This window comes from Panthera pardus, unplaced genomic scaffold (genome assembly GCF_024362965.1).
Source record: "Panthera pardus isolate Hobbes unplaced genomic scaffold, ASM2436296v1 HiC_scaffold_23, whole genome shotgun sequence".
Lineage (NCBI taxonomy): Eukaryota > Metazoa > Chordata > Mammalia > Carnivora > Felidae > Panthera > Panthera pardus.
This window is the reverse complement of record NW_026526799.1, coordinates 11001-36812: the sequence shown is the minus strand read 5'-3', so window position 1 is coordinate 36812 and position 25812 is coordinate 11001. Positions and strand designations below refer to the sequence as shown.

General features: G+C 47.6%; 1 protein-coding gene and 1 pseudogene across 2 annotated transcripts; one reads left to right on the top strand and one right to left on the bottom strand.

The window, feature by feature from the left end:
* Positions 1 to 664: 664 nt before the first annotated feature.
* LOC109273602 (G1/S-specific cyclin-D2-like) lies at positions 665 to 13188 on the bottom strand (annotated as a pseudogene).
* On the top strand, positions 1527 to 19789 carry LOC128772672 (uncharacterized). Of its 2 annotated transcripts, none has more exons than XM_053888586.1 (3): positions 1527 to 1695; positions 16077 to 16384; positions 16772 to 19789. In XM_053888586.1, exons 2-3 carry the CDS (start codon positions 16202 to 16204, stop codon positions 17540 to 17542), a joined length of 954 nt encoding a protein of 317 aa, XP_053744561.1. In that variant the 5' UTR covers positions 1527 to 1695; positions 16077 to 16201; the 3' UTR covers positions 17543 to 19789. The 2 variants fall into 2 exon arrangements, with proteins under 2 accessions (XP_053744561.1, XP_053744560.1); XM_053888585.1 differs by lacking the exon at positions 1527 to 1695 and adding an exon at positions 13894 to 15919 and having other exon boundaries at positions 16073 to 16384.
* Positions 19790 to 25812: the final 6023 nt, after the last annotated feature.

The following is a 25812-nucleotide window of genomic DNA, read 5'->3' as shown; positions in this document are numbered from 1 at the left end:
ACATTAAGAGAAAAGATTCCATTCCAGATCCCACCCTTGGTCTCCATCTGCCTCCATTTATAGGAGTTTTGGTTATGGCCCAAAGCGAAATTGCCCCTTTTGATAAAAATATGGTGGTGTCTGCCATGAACCATGTTTGGAAGAAGAAGCATGATGTCAAAAAGACACGTGAAACCCAGGACCCAATCACCTGTGTCCAGCCGACAAAATAAAACCTCTTTTAGGTAGCAGCTACCATAGACAGCAAGAGTTCGCAACTAGAGATTCAGCTATGCTCCTGACTTAGTAACAAACAGGTAGTCGAGAGCAAAGGTGCTTCCACATCCAAAATGGTTCAACCGCGTTGACAGATTGTTTCGTCCTCCCTCCCCCTTCACATCCCTTATTTCTAATTCTTTCTTGAGTTCATTGCTTCGCAATCTAACGATGCCATAGATGGCATATGCAGTTCCTTGAAATTATCCTAAAAGGGGTGTGTACATGCTAGTCATAACATGAAAAAAAAGCCTCCTCTAATTTGTTCCCATATTTGCAGCGTACATTTTCTTTAGCTAGTCTGCAGGGTCTCCTGTAAGCATTTTACTATTACTTTTAACATACTCAAACAATAACTGTTTGCATAGAGAAGGGATTCCCTTCCGTTGTACTTCAAATAGCCACCAAATGCTTTTAGTTATTCCATTTATATAGGACTTTTTTCTCTCTCTTCTAAAAGATCTTTCAATATGATCTAGGTGGGGGCAGAATTTTTTTTTTTTTTAAGTTTCATCCTAAAACAAAGAACAAAACACAGCCAGAGAAAAGGAGAGAGCAAGTGTGAACACGTCCCTCCCATGCGGCCAGACTACATCCTCACAGGTCAATATCCCGCACATCTGTAGGGGTGCTGGCCTGGCCCAGTTCATCCTCTGACTTGGACCCATCCCCCTGGTCCTGACAGAAATACTGCCGGCCGTTGAGCAGCACCACCTCAATCTGCTCCTGGCAGGCTTTGAGGCAGTCCACATCTGTGTTGGTGATCTTGACCAGCAGATCTACCAGGGCATTACTGGTGAGTGAGCTCACGTCCTCATCCTGCTGGAGCCCATAGATGGCAACTCCAACACTTCCAGTTACAATCATCGATGGCAGGTACATGGCGAGCTTAAAGTTGGTAGCACACAGAGCAATGAAAGTCTGCACATGCTTGCGGATCAGAGACAACTTCTTGCTGGGCTGGGGCAGCTTGCGAAGGATGTGCTAGATGAGGTCGTGAGGAGTGACAGCCGCCAGGTTCCACTTCAACTTCCCCAACACCACCAGCTCCCACTCCAGCAGCTCCTGAGGTTTGATGGAGTTGTTGGTGTAAATGCACAACTTCTCTGCTGTCAGAGGGGTGGTCTCTGAGCTTGGAGGCCAGGAACATGCAGATAGCACCCAGGAGTTGGGACCCCAGCCAAGAAGTGGTCCAGGCAATTCATGGCCAAAGGTAAGACCTCTTCTTCACACTTCTGTTCCTCACGGACCTCCAGCTCCAGGTGGCACCCTTCTGCACATGTAGGGCTGGATGTCCTTCTGCACACATTTGAAGTAGGAGCACTGGGAAGATAGTGCTCCTCGATGGTGAGCAAGTTCTGTAAAACGCAGTCACCGTAGAGCAGGTTGGCGTCCGGCATGGCCCTGAAGACGGGGTCCGCCTTGCAGCACAGCAGGTTCGTGGTCAGCTGGGTGCCCGCTCACTCCCTTGCTTTCTCTGGATTGGAAAAATTGGGGGGGAGTTTGGAGGGGGGAGGGGAGAGCTTTCCCCTTACCTCTTTCCTTTGGCTAAATAAGGGGTTTTCAGGAGAAAAGTTATGGGACAGAGAGAAAGAGGCTGGGGGAGAAGAGAAGAAAGGGATGAGCAGTGGGAGAGGAGAGCCTCGGGGGCTGCTAACTCTGCCTGCCCTCCCCTTCAAACTTTACAGTCTTTGTTTTAAAATCTAGTTTGTCTGATATAAATATGGCTATTCCAGCTTTCTTTTGATGTCCATTAGCATGACAGATGATTTTCCATTCCCTCACGTTCAATCTGCAGGTGTCTGTAGGTATAAAATGCGTCTTGTAGGAAGTATATGGATGGATCTAGGGTTTGTTTTTTTTTTTAAATCCATTCTGATATCCTATTTCTTTTGATTGGAGCTTTTAGTCCACTTACATTCAGGGTGATTATTGAAAGGTAGGAATTTAGTGGCATTGTATGACCTGAAGATTTGGTGTTTCTGGTGATGTCCTCTGGTCCTTTGTAGTCTTGTTGCTTTGGTCTTCCTTTTTTTTTTTTTCCCTCAGATCAGAGAGTCTCCTTTAAAATTTCTTGCAGGGCTGGTTGAGTGGTCACTAACTCCTTTAGATTTTGTTTGGGAAGCTCTTTTTCTGTCCTTCTATTCTGAACAACAGCCTTGCTGGATAAAGGATTCTTGGCTGCATATTTTCCCTATTCAGCACATTGAATATTTCCTGCCACTCCCTTCTGGCCTGCCAAGTTTCAGTGGACAGGTCTGCTGCAAACCTTATGTGTCTACCCTTATAGGGACCTTTTCTCCCTAGCTGCTTTCAGAGTTCTGTCTCTTTTTAAAAATTTTTTTATTTAAAAATTTTTAATGTTTATTTATTTTTGAGAGAGAGAGAGAGAGAGAGAGAGAGAGGCAAAGGGAGATGGAGACACAGAATGTGAAGCAGGCTCCAGGCTCTGAGCTGTCAGCACAGAGCCTGACACAGGGCTCAAACTTATGAACTGTGAGATCATGACCTGAGCCGAAGTTGGATGCTTAACTGATTGAGCCACCCAGGCACCCTTCAGAGTTCTGTCTTTATCTTTGTATTTTGCAAGTTTCTGTATGATATGTCATGATGTTGACCTGTTCTTGTTGATTTTGAGGGGAGTTCTCTGTGCCTCTTGGACTTGAATGCCTGTTTCCTTCCCCAGATTAGGGACGTTCTCAGCTATAATTTGTTCAAATAAACCTTCTGCTCTTATTCCCTCTCTTCTTCTGAGACTCCTATGGTATGGATAGTGTTTCATTTCATGGAATCACTAAGTTCTCTAAGTTTCCCCTCATGATCTACTAACTACCTTGCCCTCTTTTTTTTCAGCTTCATTATTTTCCATAATTTTATCTTCTATATCACCTACTCTCTCCTGTGCTTCTTCAATCCTCACTGTGACTGTATCCAGTTGGTTTTGCATCTCAGTTATAACATCTTTTATTTCAGCCTGACTAGTTTTTAGGTCTTTGATCTCTGCAGGAAAGGTTTCCCTGGTGTCTTCTATGCTTTTTGTTGAAGCACAGCTAGTAGTCTTATGACTGTTGTTCTAAAGTCTTGTTCAGATATATGGCTTATATCTGTTTTGAGCAAATCTCTGGCTGTGATTTCTTCTTGACCTTTCTTTTGGGGAGAATTCCTCTGTCTTGTCATTTTGGCTAACTTTCTGCCTTTTGCATGTTTTAAAAGCATGTTATGTTTCCTGCCCCCAGGAGTACTGCTATATTAAAAAGGTGTCATACACTGTCCAGGGTCTGGCACTTCAGGAAGTGTTTCTGACATATGCTGTGTGCACTCTGCTGTTGCATTCTGGCTGTCCTTCCCCACTGGTCAATTCTCTGCAGACTCCTCCTTGCTTGCCGTGGGGAGTGTTTGGACCTTTAAACTAGGTGTGCTTTGATTTGTTTGTTGAAGTAAGCCTGGAAAAAACAGTGGCGGTGGCGGGGGGGGGGGGGTGGGGAGGCTGATCCCCAAAAAAGTGGAAAGAAAAGGGAACAACAACAAAAAAACCCAAACAGAGAATCAAAAAACTGTAAGACTGATTCAAAAGAGAAAAGAAAGGATTTTTTTCAAAGAAAAAGGAAAGAAAAAGAAATGACTTTTTAAAAAGGCCTAATCCAAAAAAAAAGAGAAAAGGAAAAAAAAAAAAAAAAAAAGACAAGACACTGAGCCAGATTCCAAAAGAAAAAAAGAAGAAGAAAATGAAAAAAACCGTAAGACTGGTCCTATTTCCAGCAGAACTGCAGGTGACACTTTGAAGCCCTGGGTTTTCAGTGCATTTGGTGCATGGGGAGGTGCTGGGCGTGCTGTTCTGGAGACCCAGAGCCAGTCTTGCCCCAGTAAATAAGCAGTTGCCAGGGATGGAGGGTTGGGTTTGGTGTGAGTGGGTCCCGCCTTCACTGGGGGCTGCTGTGTTGCTCTCTGAAGTCCCACTGTGTTGGTGTTGGGGGGAATATGGCACCTCCCCAGTCTCTTGTCCCTGGGCGGGGGATCTGACAACTTCACTGTTCAGGCAGCCCTCACAGAACAGCGAGGGCAGTCAGCTCGTCCCGCACTACAACTCTTCCGTGTTTTTTCTTTGATGTGTGAGGGAGATTCTAAGCTTGAAATCTTTAAGGACCCAGCTCAGTGCAGATCTGCTCCCCTTCTCCAGAGTAAAGCCTCTTGACGCTGTATCTGAAGTCCTTTGTCCCTGAAATACAGTCTCATTCCTGCACAGTGCACAGAATCTGTGGTGTAGCGCCTCTAAAAGCAGCAAAGGTTATATTCCCTCTGGGGGTACCTCTGTCCCCTGCTGATGAAAGGCATTTGGCTGGTGCCTGCAGGGTCTTTTGTCCTTGGGGAGGCAATATACCCTCTTCAAAAAGTGTCCAGGAAGGGGACTGTTCTCTCCCAGTGCACACCAGAGATCCCTACACCATGCTGTACACTCAGAGGCCAGCTTCCTCCTCCCCAGGAGCCACGCCGTGGCTCTGCTCCAGAGAAAGTCGTGCACTTCCAAAACCTGAGAGTTCGAGCTCCAAACACTGTTTGCAAAAAAAACCCCTGCGACATTCAGTGTCTCTTGCTCCCCGGTCCATGGTCCCGAGAGATTTTCCTCCTGTGCAAACTCGATGCTGTGCTTTCTCAACCCCTCTCTTTCTCTGTCAGTCTTTGTGTGTCTTTAGTTCTGAAGTGAGTTGTTTTGTAGGCAGCATATAGATGAATCTTCTATTTTAAAACTCTTCTTGTGTATCAAATTTGTGAGCATAGAATTATTTAAAGTATTCCTTTATTATCTGTTTAATGTCTGTGTGATCTGTGTGTGTTGTCTCTTGTTTTATTCATATTAGTAATTTTTGTCTTCTCATTTTTTTTTTCTTATTTAGCTTGGCTGGAGGCTTATCATTTTTATTGATCTTTCAAAAACCAACTTTTGGTTTTGTTCGTTTTTTCCTCTTAATTTCCTGTTTATATTTTCATTGATCATACTCTCATTCTTTTTTCTCCCCTTTGAATACTGTTGACTTTTATTTGCTTTTACTTTTTAAAGCTGTCATAGGTATTTTCCCAGAATGCCTTACACCTGGCTTGGTAAAAAGATTTTATTTTTCATGCAAAGTATATGCAAACATTTGTTTGGCCAAAGTTACACATTAAATTATAACTGTAGTTGTGATAATACTACTAAGCTAACTTTTTCTTTTGTGTTGTTGTGTTAAAAATACACATAACATAAAATTACCATCTTACCACTTTCTTAAAAAAATGTTTTTTATTTATTTTTGAGAGATAGAAAGTCAGAGCACAAGCTAGGGAGGGAGAGAGAGAGGGAGACACAGAATCCGAAGCAGGCTCCAGGTTCTGAGCTGTCAGCACAGAGCCCAACGTGGGTCTTGAACTCACAAACCATGAGATCATGACCTGAGCCAAGCACCACACTTAACTAACTGAACCATCCAGATACCCACATGTATATTTTATTTTAAAGCTACTGTTCTATTGTAAATGTGTACCCAAGATAAAGTGTTCTTCACACTGAATATTTTAAGAAATGAGTGGTTGCCATTTATGAAAGTAGCAATTAAAATGAGATTTTTAATGAAACTTTTCAGAAAACATTTGTTCTTATGTCATGTTGAACATAAGAGTCCAATGTTTTGATGAGCAGTGTGAAGAGGTAAATAAAAGACTCCATTTTAAGACAAATTCTTTCTTTCTGTATAAATCAGATCATAAAATATTTTTCTTGTGAAACTGCAAAATATATCTCCTCTTATAGTAATTTAATGCTTTAATATTATTATTAAAGAGTCTTAAAAAGTTTCAATCCCAGTAACATATTTTTGCTAGATCTAAATATGTAGTTTTTTCGGGGCGTCTGGGTGGCTCAGTCGGTTGAGCGTCCGACTTCGGCTCAGGTCATGATCTCACGGTCCGTGAGTTCGAGCCCTGTGTCGGGCTCTGTGCTGACAGCTCAGAGCTTGGAGCCTGTTTCGGATTCTGTGTCTCCCTCTCTCTCTGACCCTCCCCTGTTCATGCTCTGTCTCTCTCTGTCTCAAAAAAATAAATAAACATTAAAAAAAATTTTTTTAATTATGTAGATTTTTAAAGAGCATTAAAACATAATACTAATATGTCTTTCCTTTGACATAGGATTATTCTCTTTGCCAGGTCATAGACTGGATGTTTTGTTAACTGGATGTTTCCTAAATATGAGTAATTTATGCGGTTTCTAATTGTCTATTATTGTTTAGTTATTTAGGAAAATCCTTATCTCATACCCTCCAAAAAGATGTGCATGTGTATGTATGTGTGTTTTTCCTAAAGTGCTAAAGGTGTTCATATAAAATTAAAGATTTTGTATAATAATATTCTTACTCATTTAGTAATACTGTATATTAAACTGTCTCAATTTAAAAATGCTTGACATATCATGAATATTAAGGAATTAAATTACCATTTTAGACCCTATTTATATATTGAAGCTATTTCTTCTATGTTGAGAAGATTAGGCAGGGTTCAAAGAACTGATCAATTATTATACCAATATACATTTTGAGTCAAAAGTGTTTTCTTTGGGTTTTTAGTCTTCCTGCTCCAGAGAGTATTTCATTGTCTTTAGACTTATGGAATAAACTTGGATTAGATCCACATGATAAAATCTTAGAAAATAAATCATCAGAATTTCCCAGATTTCCTAATCAGTGGTTATTAGTGAAGGCCTCCAGGCCTTGGTCATGGGCCCTAGGTCATCCAAGGTCCGTGCAGCAGAAGGGAGGCAGATATGCTGGACAGAGTCTGGGCTGTTTCCCAAATGTCTTTTCAGTATAAATGTTTAGAGTGGCCCATCAAGGGTGTCTTGTCTGATTCTTTTTGTCACCAAAGAAGAAACTAGTGGCTGAACCACACTGCTGGCTCTTAGGTTAATATTTTCCCATCTTATTTTTAAGACCTTATACCAAAATGAAATAATTTTTTAAAAAATGATTTCAGCTATGACTGAAAAACTGACAAAGTTATTGAAAATACCTGGCAATTATAATATTAATAGAAAATTTTGTTTTGTGGTTAAATAGAAATTAATTCACTGGTTTAGGGTCAGTGTGTCTGTTATTTATTTTATGGCACAACATCCTCATCTTCTTGGTTTGTGCACTCTGCTTTTCCCTGAAAACTCCTTAAAAAATCAATATCCCTTACTTAGGAAACCATTAAATAAGAATCCAAATCCAAGTCCTAATAACCTGCATCCTGATGTCTTAAGATTTACTTTCAAGTGTTCACTGTGTATTTGCACATTAAAAAAAAACACACACACGCAAATGACCGCAGTAGCCGAGGTTACTGTGAAAAGGTGCTTTTACAAAATTTTGGGCAGAAGCACTTGTGAGAGAGAGTTGGGGGTAAAGTTGCCATAAGTGAAGATATCATTTCTGTCAGAACCACCTGCCTTTGTTTTGGGAAGTTTACCTGGATGGATCTGATATTTTGCAATCCACCTTTTTTGGTTTGTTTGTTTTGATTACGCTTATGCTCAAGGTGGGGTTGAACTCACAACCCAGAGATCAAGAGTCGCATGCTCTATGGACGGAGCCAGCCAGGCACCCCCACGATCTACCTTCCTTAGTAAAAACTTGGAGGTCTCCTAAAATCAGTGAGACTTTGCAGACTGAAATGACAAGTGCTTCATTTCTGTGCTCAGACATTGCTTCTGTCAAGTGGTCTTTCTGAGAGAGTTCTGTCAGGGCCTGTTGGGGTCTCCCTGGCTCATGCCAATGAGATTCAATGATATGATGCTGGTGCGATGTTTGGAAGAATGTGCTATTTACTAGCAAAATGCACACTGTAACCTTCCTCCTCCTGCCCTGTTTTTATTGGAGGAAATAGAGAAGCTACTTCAGCGTGGAAGGGGTCTCTCAGCTGACATGGTGAGGAACAGTAAATGGTCCCTGAATTTCTTCCTCCAGGGCTGTCGGCTTGTCATCAGACTTCTGTTAGGCTGAGAGGTCACAGAAACCAAACGCTGGAGGTGAAAGTGTCCAGGCCTGAGAGTGGTTTTGGAAGCAATGTGGGAGAAGGGGGAAATGGAAGAAGAGGACAGGAGAAGAAGGAAGGAGATGAATTTCAGAAAAACAACAGTCTGAAGGTGATATTAATGAAGTTCTGTGTTGGGTGTACCACAAACCTTTCTTCTCTTACCATGAAAACTGTAAAACCCTCCTCACTGGTTAGTGTATTGGAACTCTAATTTCAGGGTAGGATCAGACATCTTCTTCCTCAATAAGAAAGTTCAGGTAGATCCTGGGCAGGTAACTGAGGTTCACACTTTAGGGAACACGGAACAGTTATGGTGGAATCACTTGATGTAGAAATTGGACAATGTGCAGCCCAACTGAATGTGCTCCCTTACGAATAATGAGTTGTCTGTCATTTGAGTTGGTGGCACAGAGACCAGATGGATTGCAGTGAAAACTCAAAGATCAAAAGAAAAGTTGTTTCTATTTAAGCTTGTAAATTGCAAGCATTTTGTGTTTTTATACTGTCTAAATACTGTCAGTAGTTTTGATAAACCTACCAGGTAGAAACAGGCAAGTTAAAAAACATTGGAAAAAGATGCCTACTTTGTGCAAGGTGGTATATTAGCCCTTTCACACAGGTGTTGATACCCTAGCGAACTGAGGCACAGAAGCTGTAACTGATTTTTCCAAATTTACATAGTAAGAAGGTGCCAGACCCAAGAGGTAAATTAACTTTTTTGACCTCAATCTAGTGCATACTACATAATATGCTGATTCTTAATCTGAAGCTATAGAAAGTAGACTTTCTGTTTTGAGTTGGCTGTGCATATTGCACAGGGAGATTGAAGATGGTGAATATGTTTGGATTTTTCTAGTTAATTCTCTGCTGTGTTGATTTACCATCTTCAAAACAGGGAGAGGGCCATCCAAAAGCCATATTCATGACTCCAAATTCTGAGGCTCGTTCTGGAAAACACCATCTATGTGACCATTGCTGTCCTAGGTTATTGAGGCAGGGTGGTGAACAAAATAAGCAAGAGCTTTATACTCATGGAGCCTGCGTGCTAGCAGAGGAAAACAGAAAAGAGACATGGAGAAAGATAGGAAATACAATTTGAGATGATGGTAAGTGATGAGAAGAAAACAAGATAGTATAGTACAGTGAGCTAGGAAGTGAGTGAGGAAGGTGATGCTAAAACACTATGGAAATCATTATCATAAGTAGATGACTCATCTTCCCATTAACACTTTCCAGCCTCCTTGCCTTGATTTACCATTAATTTAACAACAGCTCTCTCTCTGATGTGAGATATTTGCCTTGATAAGTTAAAATTTTCTTGGAAGATATATCTGTAAATATCTAAGTCATAAGTGAGATGATATATGGGGAAATTTTATAAATAAAATCCTATGCTTATGCTAAATAAAACACAATGTTGCTTTTCCCTCCAGACTTTTATTGTGGTTTTCAACAATTAAAACCAATGTTATTAGATAGAGATACCCAGTCATAAAGGAAGAATGACTTTGACCCTGGGCAGCAACAGTATTTTCCAGTAGCACTTTATTCATTAGCTTCAACTGGATATTGCCTTTAGAAGGGGGATAATAAATGGTACTATCCCCATAGTCAGAGCAGGGACTAGTATTGGTTATTTTGTACTTCAATTAACACATATGTCTGTGATAAATATTTATGTATAGTGACCATTCACTTGGTAGTCATTCTTCAAAACCCTATTAATTCTATGTATTCATACAGTATTGTAGAAGATAGCACTTTATACTCAATGGAAGAACACATTTGTATCCTCCAAAGTCTTGCACAGGTTGGCTTTCAGTCAGTTATGTCTGTAGCCTGACACTAACCTCTTGATGATATTGCTTAGCTTTCCCATGCACAGGAAATTCCAGTATTTGCTAGCTTTGATTTGCTCTGATAGTAAGTCATTCAAATCAAAGAATTCAGCAAACCTCTTCCTAGAAGACTGTAACACTGACACATGTACTGGGAGTCTATGGTCTTAAGGGACGCTTTGCTTGTGCTACAGAGATGTTCATAATAGTGAAAGACAGGCTGTGTGCACTTAGATGATGAGTCGTGTGTTGAAGCAGTCTGTGGAAGTTTAGTCCTTTGGTAAGTACTGAACGGGATATCACAATATGTCAAACTTGTATACTGTATCATTTTCTCCTCCATTTATTTTGCCCCATCCTGTGCGGAAAGCACTTAATCATTTTTGGTATGGCCCTAACATAACATGACTCTTTGAAAGAGCTTTGTGCTTTCCCCTCCTCCAGGAAGTTCTTTACTCAGTGAAATTAAATGGTGATTTCACTTCTGGCCGAATGTTAGAGTTAAAACCTGTCTGTGGGAGAACTTAACATAGGAAGGTGGGTTGTGCTCTCTTGCTACTTCAGAATCTTCCTGGTGATAGAGATTAATTACAGTGAAAATACAAAATATCAGAACTTGTGGGATGGAGTGAAGGCAATACTTAGAGAAAAATTTATAGCTGTAAACCTCTACCTTAAAATAATGAGAAAGATCTCAAATCAATAACATAACTGTTCACCTACCAGGAGGAAGGAAACATTGTAAGAGAGGTGAAGTATGCCTTTGATGGGCTAACCAGTAGGCTGAACTAAGCTAAGGAGAGAATCATGAGTCAGAAGAATAGTTAATAGAAAGTTTCAAAACTTAAATGCAAAAGACAAAAGAATTAAAACAGCAGAAGGGAATAGTCCCAAGAACCATGGGACAGTTTTGAAAGGTGTAATATATGCTCAATGGAAACACCAGAAAGAGAAGAAAGAGAAAAAGAAAAATAAATATTTTAAGGTAATGCTTCGAATTGATTGACAATTTTCCAGGTTTAGTGATACTGTATTAGTTTGTTGGGTCTACCATAACAAAGTACTACAGGACAGAAACATGCAGAAGAATAAAACTTGACCACTTTATTATACCATATACAAAAATAAATTCAAAATAGATGAAAGACCTAAATGTGAGACAAGAAATCATCAAAATCCTTGAGGAGAAAACAGGCAACAACCTCTTTGACCTCAGCCAGAGAAAATTCTTACTAGTCATGACACAAGAGGCAAGAGAAACAAAAGTAAACATGAACTATTGGGACTTCATCAAGATAAAATCTGCACAGCAAAGAAAACAATCAACACAACTAAAAGGCAACCTTCAGAATGGGAGAAGATATTTGCAAATGATATATCGGATAAAGGGTTAGTATCCAAAATATAGAAAGATCTTATAAAATTCCACACCCAGAAAACAAATAATGCAGTGAAGAAATGGGCAGAAGACATTAGTATATATTTTTTTCCCCAAGAAGACATCCAGATGACTAACAGACATGAAAAGATGCTCAACATTACTCATCATCAGGGAAGTATAAATCAAAGTCACGATGAGATACCACCTCACACCTATCAGAATGGCTAAAATTAACAACTCGGGAAACAACCGATTTTGGTGAGGATGTGGAAAAAGGGAACTCTCTTGCACTGTTGGTGGGAATGCAGACTTGTCAGAAACTGTGGAAAACAGTATGGAGGTGCCTCAAAAAGTTAAAAATAGAACTACCCCATGATCCAGCAATTATACTACTAGGCATTTACCCAAAGGATACAAAAATGCTGATTCGAAGGGGTACACGCACCTGGATGTTTATTGCAGTATTATCAACAATAGCCAAACTATGTAAAGAGCCCAAATGTCCATCAACTGATGAGTGGATAAAGAAGATGTGGTGTATATATACATTGAAATACTACTCAGCCATCAAAAACAATGAAATCTCGCCATTTGCAATGGCATGGATGGAGCTAGAATGTATTATACTAAACGAAATGTCAGAGAAAGACAAATATGATTTCATTCATATGTGGAATTTAAGAAACAAAAGAGATGAACATATGGGAAAGGGGGAAAAAGAGGAGAGAGGGAAACAAACCGTAAGATATTCTTAATGATAGACTCTGATCCAGGCGAACAGCTTTATTATTCATGATGAGAACTTCCTGAAAGAACCCATTGACTCTTCAATGGAAGACACCCAGTTTGGATGCTAAGATTCTGAGGATCCTTCCGCTTAATGTTCCCTGGATCCCTCCCTTGATGTTCCTGGATCCCAGGAAGGGATTAGGGATCCAGTCCTAACCGAAGCCTCGTTTACCTGGATGTCTGATTCTCCGTGAAGTCTGACCTCACCGCCCCTTGGAGGTGCCTTTGAAGCTCTGGGGCAGCCTTCTCCAAGCAGGACACTTGGATCTCCCCACCCGCAGGTGGTGGTGGGACATCTGCGGGTCTGATCCTGACGCTCGCATGCATTTCAGGGGTGACCAAGCTTGTTTCAAATTTCGAAGTTTCTAGTAGATCAATATTACTTTTTAAATCATAAAACCGCATGGATAAGCATTACTAATCACTGAAGTGCCCCCTAATGAAAATAAGTCAGAACATGGAGGCTGAGTTCCAGGAGCCATCAGAGAACAGAGATGCACCCAGAGAGCAGTGGCGAAATTGATTCCATAAATGTTCCGAAGGCAAAAAGCACATGAGGTTGGGAGGCAGTTAGGAATCACTGGATGGAGTCATTTCAAGGGCCTGGCTCTGCCCTCTGTTCCCCAATTTCCTCCCCTTGTCGGTTGTGTGGGGTTTTCTCTGAAACAAAGCTGCTGTTCCTGGCTGGATGGCTGTGTGTCATGCAAACCCCAGCCTGCCAGTGGAGGTACCACCATCAGAGGCCCAGCTGGCGCAGGGCTGCAGGATCCTTCCCACCCCCACCCTTCCAGGCACCAAGTCACAGACCCTCACTGAAGTGAAACCTACCTTGAGCATCTTATCAGCCTTCTGAGGTATCACCACTGATTTATCTGTCAGCATAGCAACTTGAAAGTTCTAGAAGAGCCAGCCTTGTGGTATCTCCCCATGCAAAGGCTCCATCTCCCAAATAGAGGTGCCTTACACTAACTATGCAGGCTACGGCTTGAAGGACCTGGGGATGCCACCAGCTGGCCGTGGCACCAGGGACGAGTTCCCTGGCCAGTCGGGCCACCCAGTGATGAAGATTAGACAGTGTCGCTTATGTCATGAGCAAGGAAAGGGACTGGCTGTGGCCGGCTGTCTTAGGATTCAGCATTGCCACACTGGACTGCTGGGCATGGAGCATCGTGTACGCAACATGAAGGTGACCCACCCCACCCTCACACGCTGCATGGGGGGTGGGACAGCCTCGGTGGTGCAGAGCAGCTCTTCTGTGATATCAGCTTTGCTAACAGCCCTCCGGGTATGTTCACGCCCATGGTAGGTGGTTGTGAAGATGATGTGAACATGCCCACGCTCACAGCAGGCTTGTGTGCCAAACAAAATTCTGGGGTCAGAATTTGAATTATAAGTGCCTACCTATGCCACTAGCATTGTGACAAGTCAACCTGTGCCTTCTCAGTTCTTCCCCCAGCCCACTAAGATGGGCCATCACATTCTCCTCCCATGGACAGCGGGATCCTGCCAGGAGCCCAGCCTCAGCCTGGACCTCCTCACCCATCCCCCGTGTTATCACCGTGACACGGAGCTCACGGAGCTCAGACAGGTGGGTGTTATCCTGCCCATTTTACAGACTGCAGATCTGAGTCTCAGGGTATTAGATCCTCCTTATTGGCAAGAAATAAAGTCTGGGACGATCCCAGGTCACCCCCTTTGCCAAAGACCATGACCAGAGACAGCAGACAGAAATCAGATCTCTGGGGATGTCCCACAGAGCACAGAGAAGAGCCACGCCAGCTTGCAGATGCCAGTGCTAGGGGCACAGTCTCATTGGCCAAATGTCTCCCCACCCCCACTGGGAGCCCAGCCCTCTACCTGCTTCTGGAGGCCAGGAGAGGCGGTTACCTCTGGGGCTGGGGAGTAACTGGACAGTGATCTGGCCGGTCGTCCAAACTAGTATGTGGAGACAGAATAATCACCCCAATAGGCATCTCTGGGGAGGACCTGCCGACCAGAGCTGGGGTGCACTTTGGATTTGGGGTGTGGGGGTGTAAGAGCTTCCTCTCTTGAGCTCTCCTACTTATAGTGGGCAGTTGGTGGTGATGGACAAAAGGGCACCAGCCTCCCCTTCATCTGGTCCTTAGGCTCTGTCATGTCCCTCCCACACAGAGCAGCACTGACCCGTGTCACAATAGGACCTTGCAGATGTGACTGTGCAGGTCACACACATCCTCATAAAAGACATCATCCTGCCAGGCTGTCTCTGGGGGAAGCCAGCCATCACGCCCTGCGGATGCCCAAGCAGGCCTGCGAAGAGCCTCATATGGAGAGGAACCAGCTGTGGAGGGAGCCACCTGGGAAGAGAGTCCTCTGGCCCTTCAGATGAGACCACAGCCCAAACCACCCAGCCAACTTCTCCCAATTTGCAGACCCCCAGAAACACATGTTGATCATTGTATAACTGTAAGTCTCGGAGTACCTGGTTGCATAGGAGGAGGCAGCTAGTGGTTCTGCCCCCTGATGATGAGAAGGGACAATCCGTATTGTCACCTACATGCACACACACACGCATGCAGAGGTTTTAAATGGGACTGTATGATGCCATGCATGTCATTTAAGCCAACACCAGCTGCTATCTTAAATAAATCCTAAAATCTGCACAGCTAAACAAGAGGGAGGACATCGTGGAGGACACAATATGCCTGGTGGTTCTCCTCTAAGCAGGGATTCACTCGAGACCCCTGTCCTGCTGGCTCTCCAATTCACTTGGCCGGTGGGGACAGAGACCACGGGAGGGTCACACATACTTCTTGACCCTCCAGACCAGAAATGACACTTGCTGGACCCAGTCACATGCCACTGGCGAGAGGTGATTGCTGAGGACTGAGGTCCAGCTTTGGAGCCCCTGCTTGGCAACAGCAAGGTTCCATAGAATCTGTGTGGTCAGCTACCCATCTCTACTGTGTTCCTATTCTCTTGCTTCTGAAAATTAGAACCTATGCTATGGGCATTGTGGCAGACAGACCTCAAGGTGTGACTGGATCCCTGCCTCCTGATATCCATGGGAACACAACAGAGGTGATACACATATGTGATTATGTCCCATGAGAGTGTCACAGCGTCTCCAGCAGACACATTCCCCCAGTTGGCCTGAGGAAGCCTGTGGCCATGTCGAGGAAGTCTGACTCACACAGGAACTGAGCAGCCAACAGGCCTGAGTGAGGAGGTAGGTCCTGCCTCGTGGGGGCCTCAATGGGCAGCCCAAGCTCACACCTTCCTCTCAGGGGACCCAGCTAAGCCTCACCTGGACTCCTGCCTACGGACACGATGAGATAGTAAATGTGCCTTGTTTCAAGATGCCTAGTCTGCCGTAATGTTGTTTATGCCAGGATCATGGAAGCCAGCGTCTGCCCATGTCTGGCCATATTTACATCCTTCTCTACGAAAGCCACGTGTGTCCCTGTGAAGAGGTGCCATATCGTGTATTGGTCCCTGTGGGCCACATGGAGACGGTCGCTGTGATTTCTCTGTCGCTCACAGCGGCCGAGCACATTCTATGAGGATCCTTGCAGGTGTTTGCAGGGATGACTCAACACAGGCTCAGTCACAGGCCTGCACCTGCACAATTCAGGTACACAAACTGCCACACTGCCTCCCCAAAGGGACATCATGATGGGTAAAGTGTCAACAGTGGAGATGCCAAGAAGAACAGAAAGAGGATTTCACTGCCTTCGCTCTGATCTGGATCTGTACTCTCTAATTGACTCATTCTTTTTTTACCCAGCCAGCTGTGAAATCCAGCAAGAGACCCCGCAGGCAAAGCATCCCCTGCTGGATCCCACACCACACTCTCAAGCAGCAAGGACTGCCCTGAGCCAGCAAGACCTCTCCTGGGACTGACCCCAGGACAAGGATGGGCCTGAACTCAGTGCCCCCCCTACACGCACCCACTGGCCTCCACTCCCCCCTGCACGCACCACCAGCCTCACTGCCTCCTTACATGCACCCCCTGCCCCCCTGCACGCACCCACCTGACCCCTGCATGCGACCCTCCCTGCAAGCACCTGTGGACCCCCGAGCACACACCCACATGCTCCTGCATGCACCTCCCCCAGCACGCACCCACCTGACCCCCTGCATGCACCTTTGTGGCCCCATGTATGCACCCACCTGCCCCCCTGCCTACCTTCACGCATCCACCTGGACTCCTGCATACACCCGCCTGCCCCCCCTGGATGCAGTCACCCACCTTCACTCCCCCTGCACACACTCATCTGCCCCTCTGTATGCACCCATCTGCCCTCCTGCCCCTTCCACTCACCCACCTGTCCCCCTGCATGCATTCACTTGCCTTCGTTCCCTCTGCAGGCACCCACCTACACCCTTGCACGGACCCACTTGTCCCCTGCTCACACCCACCTGCTCCTCTGCAAATACCCATCTGCCACCGCACACACCCACCTGGTCCCCTGCATGCACCCACCTTCCTCCGACCTTGCTGCACACACCCGCCTGTCCCAATACACCCATCCACCTGCCCTCTGCATGTACCCACAAGCACCCCTGCAATCACCACATGCCCCTGCTCCCTTGCACACACCCACCTGCCCCATTGCACTCACCCAACAGTCCTCCTGCAGGTACCCAACTGCCTTCATTCCCCCTGAAGGCACCCACCTTCCCCCTGCATGCAACCACCTGCCTCCCCTGGCCTTCTGTAAACACCCCTCCGCAAGCACACAACCGCTCCTGCACATATCCACCAGCCTCAATACACCCACCCACGCGCCCCCTGCATGCACTCAGGAGCCCCACTGCAGTCACCCACCTGTCCCCTGCCCCAGTGCACGTACTCACTCACTCCCTTGCATGCACCCACCTGCCCCCCTGTACTCATCAACCTGCTTCCCGGCATGCACCCACAAGCCTCCCCTGCCCTACTGCACACACGCACCTGCCCCCCTACATACACCCACCTGGCCCCCTGTATGCACCCACCTACCCCCCTGGCCTCTGCACCACTCACCCTCCCCCTGCCTATCTTCATGCACCCACCTGCCCACCTGCAGCTGCCCTCCTGACCCTCTGCATGCACCACCTGTCCCCCTGCATGCACTCACCCACCTTAACTTTCTGTGCACTCACCCACCTGCCCCCCTTGCATGCTCTCACCTGTCTCCCTGACCCCTGCACCCACATGCCTGCCCCTTTGCATGAATCTACTTGCCCCCTTGCCCCCTGCATGCACCCATGAGCTCCTTGCACGCAGCCACCTGCCCCACTATACCTACCCACTGTCACTCCTCCCTTCACGCAGCCACCTGCCCCCCTGCCCCTGGCAAGCACCCATGGGCACCCTTGCACACACCTACATGCACCTCTCCATGCACCCACAGACCTTCACTCTCCCTGCACATACCCACTGGCCCCCCTGCACGCACCCTCCTGCCTCCGTACATGCACCCACTGGCCCCCTGCCCACACTCAGTTGCCCTCCTGCATGCACCCATCTGCCCCTCAGCATGCACTCACCCTCTTTCAACACCCCTGCACACACCCAGGGGCCTCTGTCCCACATCTTCCTCTGGGACCCCCTTGCCCTGGTTACAGGGTACTGCAGTTGGAGGGAAGAGACGAGGCTGAGCACTCCTGGGGAGACCAGGTGCACCTGCAGAAAAATTCCGGGGTGCCACTTCCCAGGGAGGATGAAGGGGAGCCCAGGCCTGCAGCAGGTGCAGCTGAGCCCCTGATGCCCTGAGAGGCTGCACGACAAGACTGGAGCCAGGGAAGCTCTCATCCAAGTTGGAACATGAAGAGGAGAGTTTCCCTTGGGATCTTTCTGGATTCAGATCCTACGTAGCTGGAAGTTTATCTCAGGGGAAAGCCCATAAGTGGAACTTTTGACTTATTGCCCTATAACATCCTCCCTGGAGGGAACGTCTGCATGGGTGGCAAGATGATTCTTCCACACGGCTGTGGATGGCTGTGGGCTTCCAGGCGGGTGCTGCTCTGCCCTCGGCAGTGTCCCTGCTCTGCTCTCACCCTGCATTCTCCTGGTGTCTGTGAAACAAGTAGAGAAATGGAAGAGAAAGTGAAACTTGGAAGAGGCTGCGTCCCCTTACGTGCTCAGGGCTGTCAGACCTGACATGCACGCAATCTACTGTGAGTGTGGACAGAGGAAACACCCACAGACACTCAAAGGCCATTGGCATGAGTCATTACTAACAGTCACAGCGACTGCAGTTTCAGGGCCTGGATCAGGTCCTCCTGAGACACACCAACAGACCAGAGGGTCTAATGGCCCCTCTCCCCGTAAACATTCACAGCAGCTGGGAAGGTGCTGGTCCCACATGATGGACTGTGACAGCGTCTCTGTGACCCTTCTGCTCAGAGCAGCCTGGGCTGCAGGGACCCATTTCCACCATGGCCTCCCTGCCCTGCACAGCACCTTCTCTCCAGCATCTTCCCCGTTTCTGTGTCTCTCATCCCTTTCCGTCTGCCTTTCCGTCCCCTGTCCCTAACTTCCTGCGGAGTATTCCTACAAGCCAGCAGTTCAGGTTGGTGGAAAGTGGGTGGTCGGGAGAGGTTCGCCACACTCAATGAATTTCAGGACATTCTGGCTATTTCCTCCCAGGCTAAAAGACCACCCAGCTCCCCAGGTGCATCCTGGCTCTTTACTGGCAGTGAGGGCACTGTTGAAATCTTCATTATTCTAAAATAACAAGTGTTGGTGAGAATGTGGAGAAGAAGGAGCCCTCCCGAACTCTTGGTGGGAATGTAAACTGGTGCAGTCACTGTGGAGAACTGTAAGGAGGTTCCTCAAAAAGTTAAAAATAGACCCACCCGTAGATCCAGGAATTCCACTCCTGGGGATTTACCGAAGGGAAAGGAAATCACTGTCCGGAAGAGACCTCTGCACATCCACGTTCGTGGCAGCATTGTTCACAGTGGCCAAGTCAGGAAAACAGGTTAAGTGTCCAACCAATGAGTGACGTATATACAAAGGAATATTGCTCAGCTGTAAAAAAGAACGGGCAGATCTGGAGGATGTTATGCTGAGTGAAATAAGCCAGCCACACAAAGAAGAGCCTGTGTGGTCCCACTTACGTGTGGTATCTGAAGAACAGGCAGAAGCCAAGCACAGAACGGCGTGGGGTGGGGATGTGTCAGTCACAGGGCACACCGTGGCGGTGACGCAGGAGGAAGCCTGGAGACCTGGTGCCCAGCATGGTGACCTGCCGACAGCCCCGGACTGAGTGTGTGTGATCTCAGGTGCTACGACCACACACAGACGGTAACCGAGCAGGGAGAAGGCGGGTCCAGAGCTTGGCTCCAGCCATCATGTCACTGGTACGCGTGCCTCACATCACTGTGCTGAACACCCTAAATAGATGCCGTGCTTACTAAAATGTTTTAAGTTTTAAAAGTAAAATAAAACAACCAGCCTGTGTGGAGATTTTAGGGACACTGGTGCAAAGTCCAAACATCAGGCCCACGAGAATCTGTCTCCAGTGCTCACTTTGATACCTAAAATGTCCCGAACCAATGGTGACATTGCCTGCCCTCCAGGGACTCCAGGTAGACGGATAGAGGTGGGTCAACAGAAGGGGCAGGGCCGTCACCTCCTAGGACTGAAGCCCTCGTGAGCCTCTGTCTGCTAAGCTGGGGCCAATGGGAAGGAGTGGGCACCCCCATCCCATCCATCCAGGAGATATCCCTGTGGTGGACCAGATGTGCTGCAGATTCTGCCTCAGCTGGTACGTCACTTGTGCTCGTCTTTACACTGGCCTCTGCATTGGGAGGTGGCTGAGGTGACCCTGTCTGGACCCCTGGTGCTTGGGGAAGCTTGGAATTTGAGACCCTTTCTGGGGAGAGCCTTGGGATATCCCAACATGTGCAGAGCCTGTGGCACCCCACTCAGGCCTGCCGGGGCCCGGGGGAAATCAGGGGGGACCCACTTGCCACACACAGAATTGTGCAGAAACAATACATGCCTGTTGCTTCCATCTGGGCATTTTGGTGTTTTGGATAAAGTGGTGGGTGACCCCGCAGAGTTCACTTCGGTGGTTTGAGCTCAGCTGCCCTCAGCAGCATGCATCCCTCTGGCTCTCTCGCCAGCCCTGCCCTCCCCAGCCAGAGAAGCTTCTAGATGCTGGTTGGGCAGACTGAGGGCAGAGGGCCAGATGATGGGTCTGCTCTCTTTGCTCCACCAGGCCCCTAGACCTCCAACAGCCCAAGGTGATTCTCTGTACAGCTGCCTCAGTAGTCACCTGAGATGCAACGCAATGTCCCGGGTCAGCAGGGGCGGCCACCCTACTCCGAAGTGATCCAGTCTGGCCCCCCCACCCCTTGGTATGGCAGCCAAGATCCGGGCTGCAGAGGCTGGCAAATGGCCTCTGGATGACTTGAACACAGGTCAGGCTCTGTGTATCTCTATCTCCCCATATGATCCCTCTGCTGGGTACCCTCAGAATCCAGCTTGTCACATGGATACTACCCAAGCAAGTATCCCATGAGAGGCAGGCACAGCAGCAGGGCCTCCTCGATGAGAGCCTCAGGAGTCTCATGGGCCACAGATCCCTTCTGGGGAGCTCTGGGGCCCCAGAAGAGATCGACTGTCCCAAGCCCCACTCCCTCTTTAGGACACAGCTGCCTGGCCATATCCTCCCTTGCCTGCACGCAGACTCCATAATCCGCAGGACCAGGGGGCAGCTTCCCACCTCTCTCCCATCTGGAGCTGACACCCTCCAGCTCTGCTGCACCTGCTCTGTCTGCTGACAAATGATATTTACAGGGCAAAGGATGAAAAACACATCAGCCTGATTGGACAGGAATGAATGTGTCTGTGTGAAGTAATACCTACTCAGGCTGAGATTTGGTAAAGCTATTTCCAAACAGGAAGTATGGGCACATCCTGACCTTCTGTTTACATTCCCAGCACAAGGACTTTTAACCCTCATGCTTTCTGCTTCCTAGTTACAAAATAGCTGCCAGCGCTCCAGGCATGACACCAACATCCTGCACTCGAAGGAAGGGAAGTCTTGGGGATCTCCAGATTTCTGTTTTTTTTTTTAGTACCTGTGTGTACTGTAAGGAATTGGCTCACACACTTATAGAGGCTGGGAACCCCCTGACTGCAGCCGGCCCGCTGCAGACCCGGGAACTGGTGGTGTGTGTGGTGTGTGTGTATGTGGTGTGTGGGTATGTATGTGTGTGTGTACTATAAGGAATGGCTTGTGTGGCTGTGGAGGCTGGGAACCCCCTGACCTGCAGCCAGTCCACTGCAGATGCAGGAGCTGGTGGTGGGGATCAGAACCCGAGCCAGGAGGCCGGAGACTGTGAGCACAGCAGGTGCACATTCTGGTCCAGGGGCAGAGAAGCCCGGGTACTGCTCAGCAGCCAGGTGGAGAGAGATTACTCCCCTTTCTGCTGTATTCAGGTCTGAGTGCACTGGATGAGGCCCACCCTCACTGGGGAGGGCAGATCAGGTGTGAACCTCACCCAGAAGCACCTCACAGATGCACCCAGAACTTGGTTTGGCACACAGCTTGGTGCCCGTGGTCCAGTCAAGCTGCCAGTGACATCAGCCCCTACAAGAGTCTCCCAACTCTCAGACTTCTGTGACACTGTCTTCAGCAGCCCTGTTTCCATAGGTGCCTCTGCTCTCGATTGCCCAGAGGACTCTTCAGGCCTGGGATCCTCACAGTTTCAAAAGCTTTGTTCAGGAATGTTCTGATGTGGTGCCCACGTCTTCAGTTCAATAAAAAAGCTTGGTCGCCCAGGGAATGTTTGTGGTGCTCTGCCCGGTCAGGGTGGGGTAGGCAGTATGGGGGACACATGCTGACTCAGGGCCCCCTCCATCTGCCAGGCCTGCGAAGATCGCACCCTCCCTGCAGCCCGCTCTTTATGCCCCCCCACTGGGCCTGGGCGCCTGCACAATGGGGGTAGGAGTAAGTGGGCCCCCCTAACTTCTCTGCTGGGTTTGCTGGCTGCTCCTGTCCTGGGGCTGCCTGGCCTCCCCAGCTCCTGCCAGCTGAAATTCCTGGGGAGACTATCACCAAGGCCCTCCAGCTTCTCAGTCCCCAGTGCTGACCCCACAGTAGCCCTTGTACTTCCAACGTTGCAGGGCCTGTGGGAGACTTAATGACCAGTTTGTACAGGGCATTGAAGGCCAGATGCCATGCGATGTGGGTGCTGTGGTTACAGGAGTCCTGAAGGTAGTACTTATCATTTTAGCAAATTCCCTTTTCCACTTGGCTAAATTCTATTTTGTTCCTTTGGATAGAGGCCAGGTCAAGCACTAACCACATGGTGGTTGGTTAGCAGCATTTAAATTCCAGGCTAACTTAGAGTTTTCATGGCCTCTTCCTACAAGACTTCTTTCTGAGCTAGTTGCTTGTGTAGGCAATGTACATTCATTTAACTGTTTAGAAATATCAAAATACTAGTTAGAAATCTGGATAGAACAATCAGAAAATCTGCCCCTCATGTCCAGTCAAATCACATCTTCTATTGCCTACTGTCTTACGTTATTCAGGGGCCTGCTCGCCTCTCTTTTAATGTATGTAATTAGGTTTTTATTTCTCCAACAGGTGAATAATTGCATTGTTAGCAGGATATGTAGTTGTGGTCTGGCTTGTTATGCAGTTGTGGAGATGGCTCAACCCCGATTTGATGTGTGTTGGTCACACTACATCTCGATGCAGGAAGTGGGTCACGAGCAGCTTTACTGTTCAACGAGCCATGGCCTGGTCTTGCAGACATGTGTGCCAAAGCCCAAACGGGACCTGGGATTGCCCAGGTGTCTCTACTGTGTGCTCATCAACCGTAACTCAAGCTTGTGTCCTTCTCACCTTCCGAGGAGCAAGGGGATCAGTGGTCCCTGCAAATTACATCCTAGATCATCACAGTTGCAAAGGGGTGACACTGGGGACCTGGCTTCCCGATGCAATACTTTTGGACCTCAAGCTGTCTCCTCATTGGCAACTTGGTACATTTGGTAAATAGGGCCCATATTTGCTAATCTAGTTGCATCGAAGTTAAATAAGATCAAATAAGGTCCTTTTCTATTACATTAGTTGACATCAAATCCAATGAGATATTCCTGAAAATATGAGTTGCTGCCCCCACCACTGAATTTTCCAGAAAATGAGCTCTGACTCATAGAGCAGCAACTCAATGATTCGGCTTGTAGTTGAGACCCTCCTGTAAGCTCCCCTCCCATGGCTTGTGTCAGCTCTCCTGCTGCTGCCAAGCCCCAGGGTTGGCCACCTGTCCATGAACATTATACATGGTCTCAGCACAATCAGGTGGGCAGCTGGGATGGAGGCTGGAACCATGACCTGACAGCATCTGCTCCCGGATGTAACTTCTAAGGAGATCCAGTATGCTGAGCAGAGCCACCAGGTGTGTGGTGCTGATGTAGAGAGATGTCCACGGTTGGAACAACCCCTGGAGAACACCCCACCCCCATCCCACCTCCTCCTGCCACCAGAAGATACTGAGAAATTCAACTACCAGGTGACTGAGGGACATCAGCCCGGGGACTTGGAGGGCAGCAAGTTGTCCCCAGCTCTGACTGCCCCCACCGTGGGCCCATCCATGGTGGCATTAAGACATCTTTGGCCCCAAACACTGTTAGGAAAACACCTGAAAAAGCCAATCTAGCATTTACTTCCAAGGTTTCCAAGCCACATCTGAGGAAGTAAAGATCAACAACAATGCAAAGACAGCCTCTCAGCCCAGCCCAGCTCACCATCCCTGAAGTCCAGGGATCCAGGGGTCCAGGGGTCCAGGGGTCCAGGGGCCTAGGGGTCCAGAGGGAAGTACTCATGGGGTTGGGGAAGACAGTCTCCTCAGCATTTCCCCCACCGGGGTGTCACTTTCTTGGCTTATCACTCTCCAGCTTGCAGATATCCAACAGAATATGTGGGCTTTCTGGAAACTTCAAGGCTGTACTGGGTGGTGGGGACACTCTAGGCCTGTGTTTTTCAGGAAAGATGCCCATGGTTAAGACCCCAGGCCTGGGTTCTCTGCGGATGGGCTGGTTGTAGGTATGTTCAGAGGTCACAGGCAATGCTCAGGGCTCTGTGGTCAGTGGTGGGCTTGGGGTCAGTGGGCCCCCTGCAATGCCCCTCCTGCACAGAGTGGGGCTTTTCTGTCTCTGTAACCCCAGTGACTGACTGGGACCTGTGCCACGATAGGCACCAGGGAGATGTTAAAAATAGAATATTAGAACTAGTCCAGTCCAGTACCCTGCTCCCCTCTCCACCCTCCAACCCCCATGCTGCTCTGGTATTCCCCTTGAGGCCTGCTTGGCACCATGTATCTGGAGAACCAGTGCCTGGGAAGGAGCTATGCCCACCAGTGGTCAACAAATATTCCTTGAATGCCCGATGTGTTAAGGAACTTGTCTGATCCCAGTGTGAAGGCTGAGGAGACAATTGCTGGGGTGGAGGGGTCAGGGTGAGCAGGGGAAGGGATTGAGTTCAGTCGCTGGAACCCCCCAAGACTCTGACACTTGGAGAGGCCCAGAGATGGTATTTGTGGGTAGGGTGTGCACCTTCCCTCCCAGCCCATTTTATCCTTCTCTGGCACACCTCTCAGAAGTCTTCATGAGAGTGCCCCCTTGTAGGTAACCTTTGATGTGTCTGATGACCAAAATGTCACCTGGAGCACATGCTTGGGCAAGGGGTTCCCTATCAGGATTTTGACCCTAAACCATGAGATACATATGCAAACTTGGAACACCCCTCTCCAGGACAGCATTCTCAGTCAGGACTCAGAGAAGGAGCCCCTGGCATGCAGGCAGGTGCTTGGTCCTTGTGCCCTCAGAATAGGGCCTTTCCCATGTGCGAGGGAGGCACTTGGTGTGCTGTGTCCATCACTTCCCTGCTGTCTGGTCCTTGCTTCTCCCCACGGGGGCCCCTGCAGGATGAGGTCCTTGGGGTTCATCCCTTTCAATTTCCCTCGTCCTTCCTTCATTGAGGAAGGTTCTGAAGCACATTCTCTCATTCCCCTGTAAAGCCATTGTTTCAGAGTTGGAAACATCACCAGGAGACACTTGAGCCCAGTTTTGTCTTTGCTGGTACTTAATCAGGGATGCTTAGGAAGAAATCAGAACCACTGTAGATCCTGCCAATGTCTCAGATCCTGCCAATGTCCCCACTGGAAATGAATCCCATCAGGGCACCAGGGCTCACTGACTTCAGAGCAGCTCTGACCTCCATATGGGTGCTGCTCCTTCCTCCCAGCTGTTGTGGGTTTTTAGTTAGTTGTTGTGTGTGATGTGAGGTAGGGGTCTGGTGTTCTGCTTGGAGCTGTCCAGTTTTCCCAGCACCATTCATTGAAGAGACTGTCCTTTCACTATTGTGTATTCTTGGCTCCTTTCTTGTGAATTAATTGACCACGTATGTGTTGATTTGCTTCTGGGCTTTCCATTCTATTCCATTGGTTTTTCTGTCTCTTAGCCCGTAGCATCCTGTTTTGGTTACTATAGCTTTGTAATATAGTTTCAGATCAGGG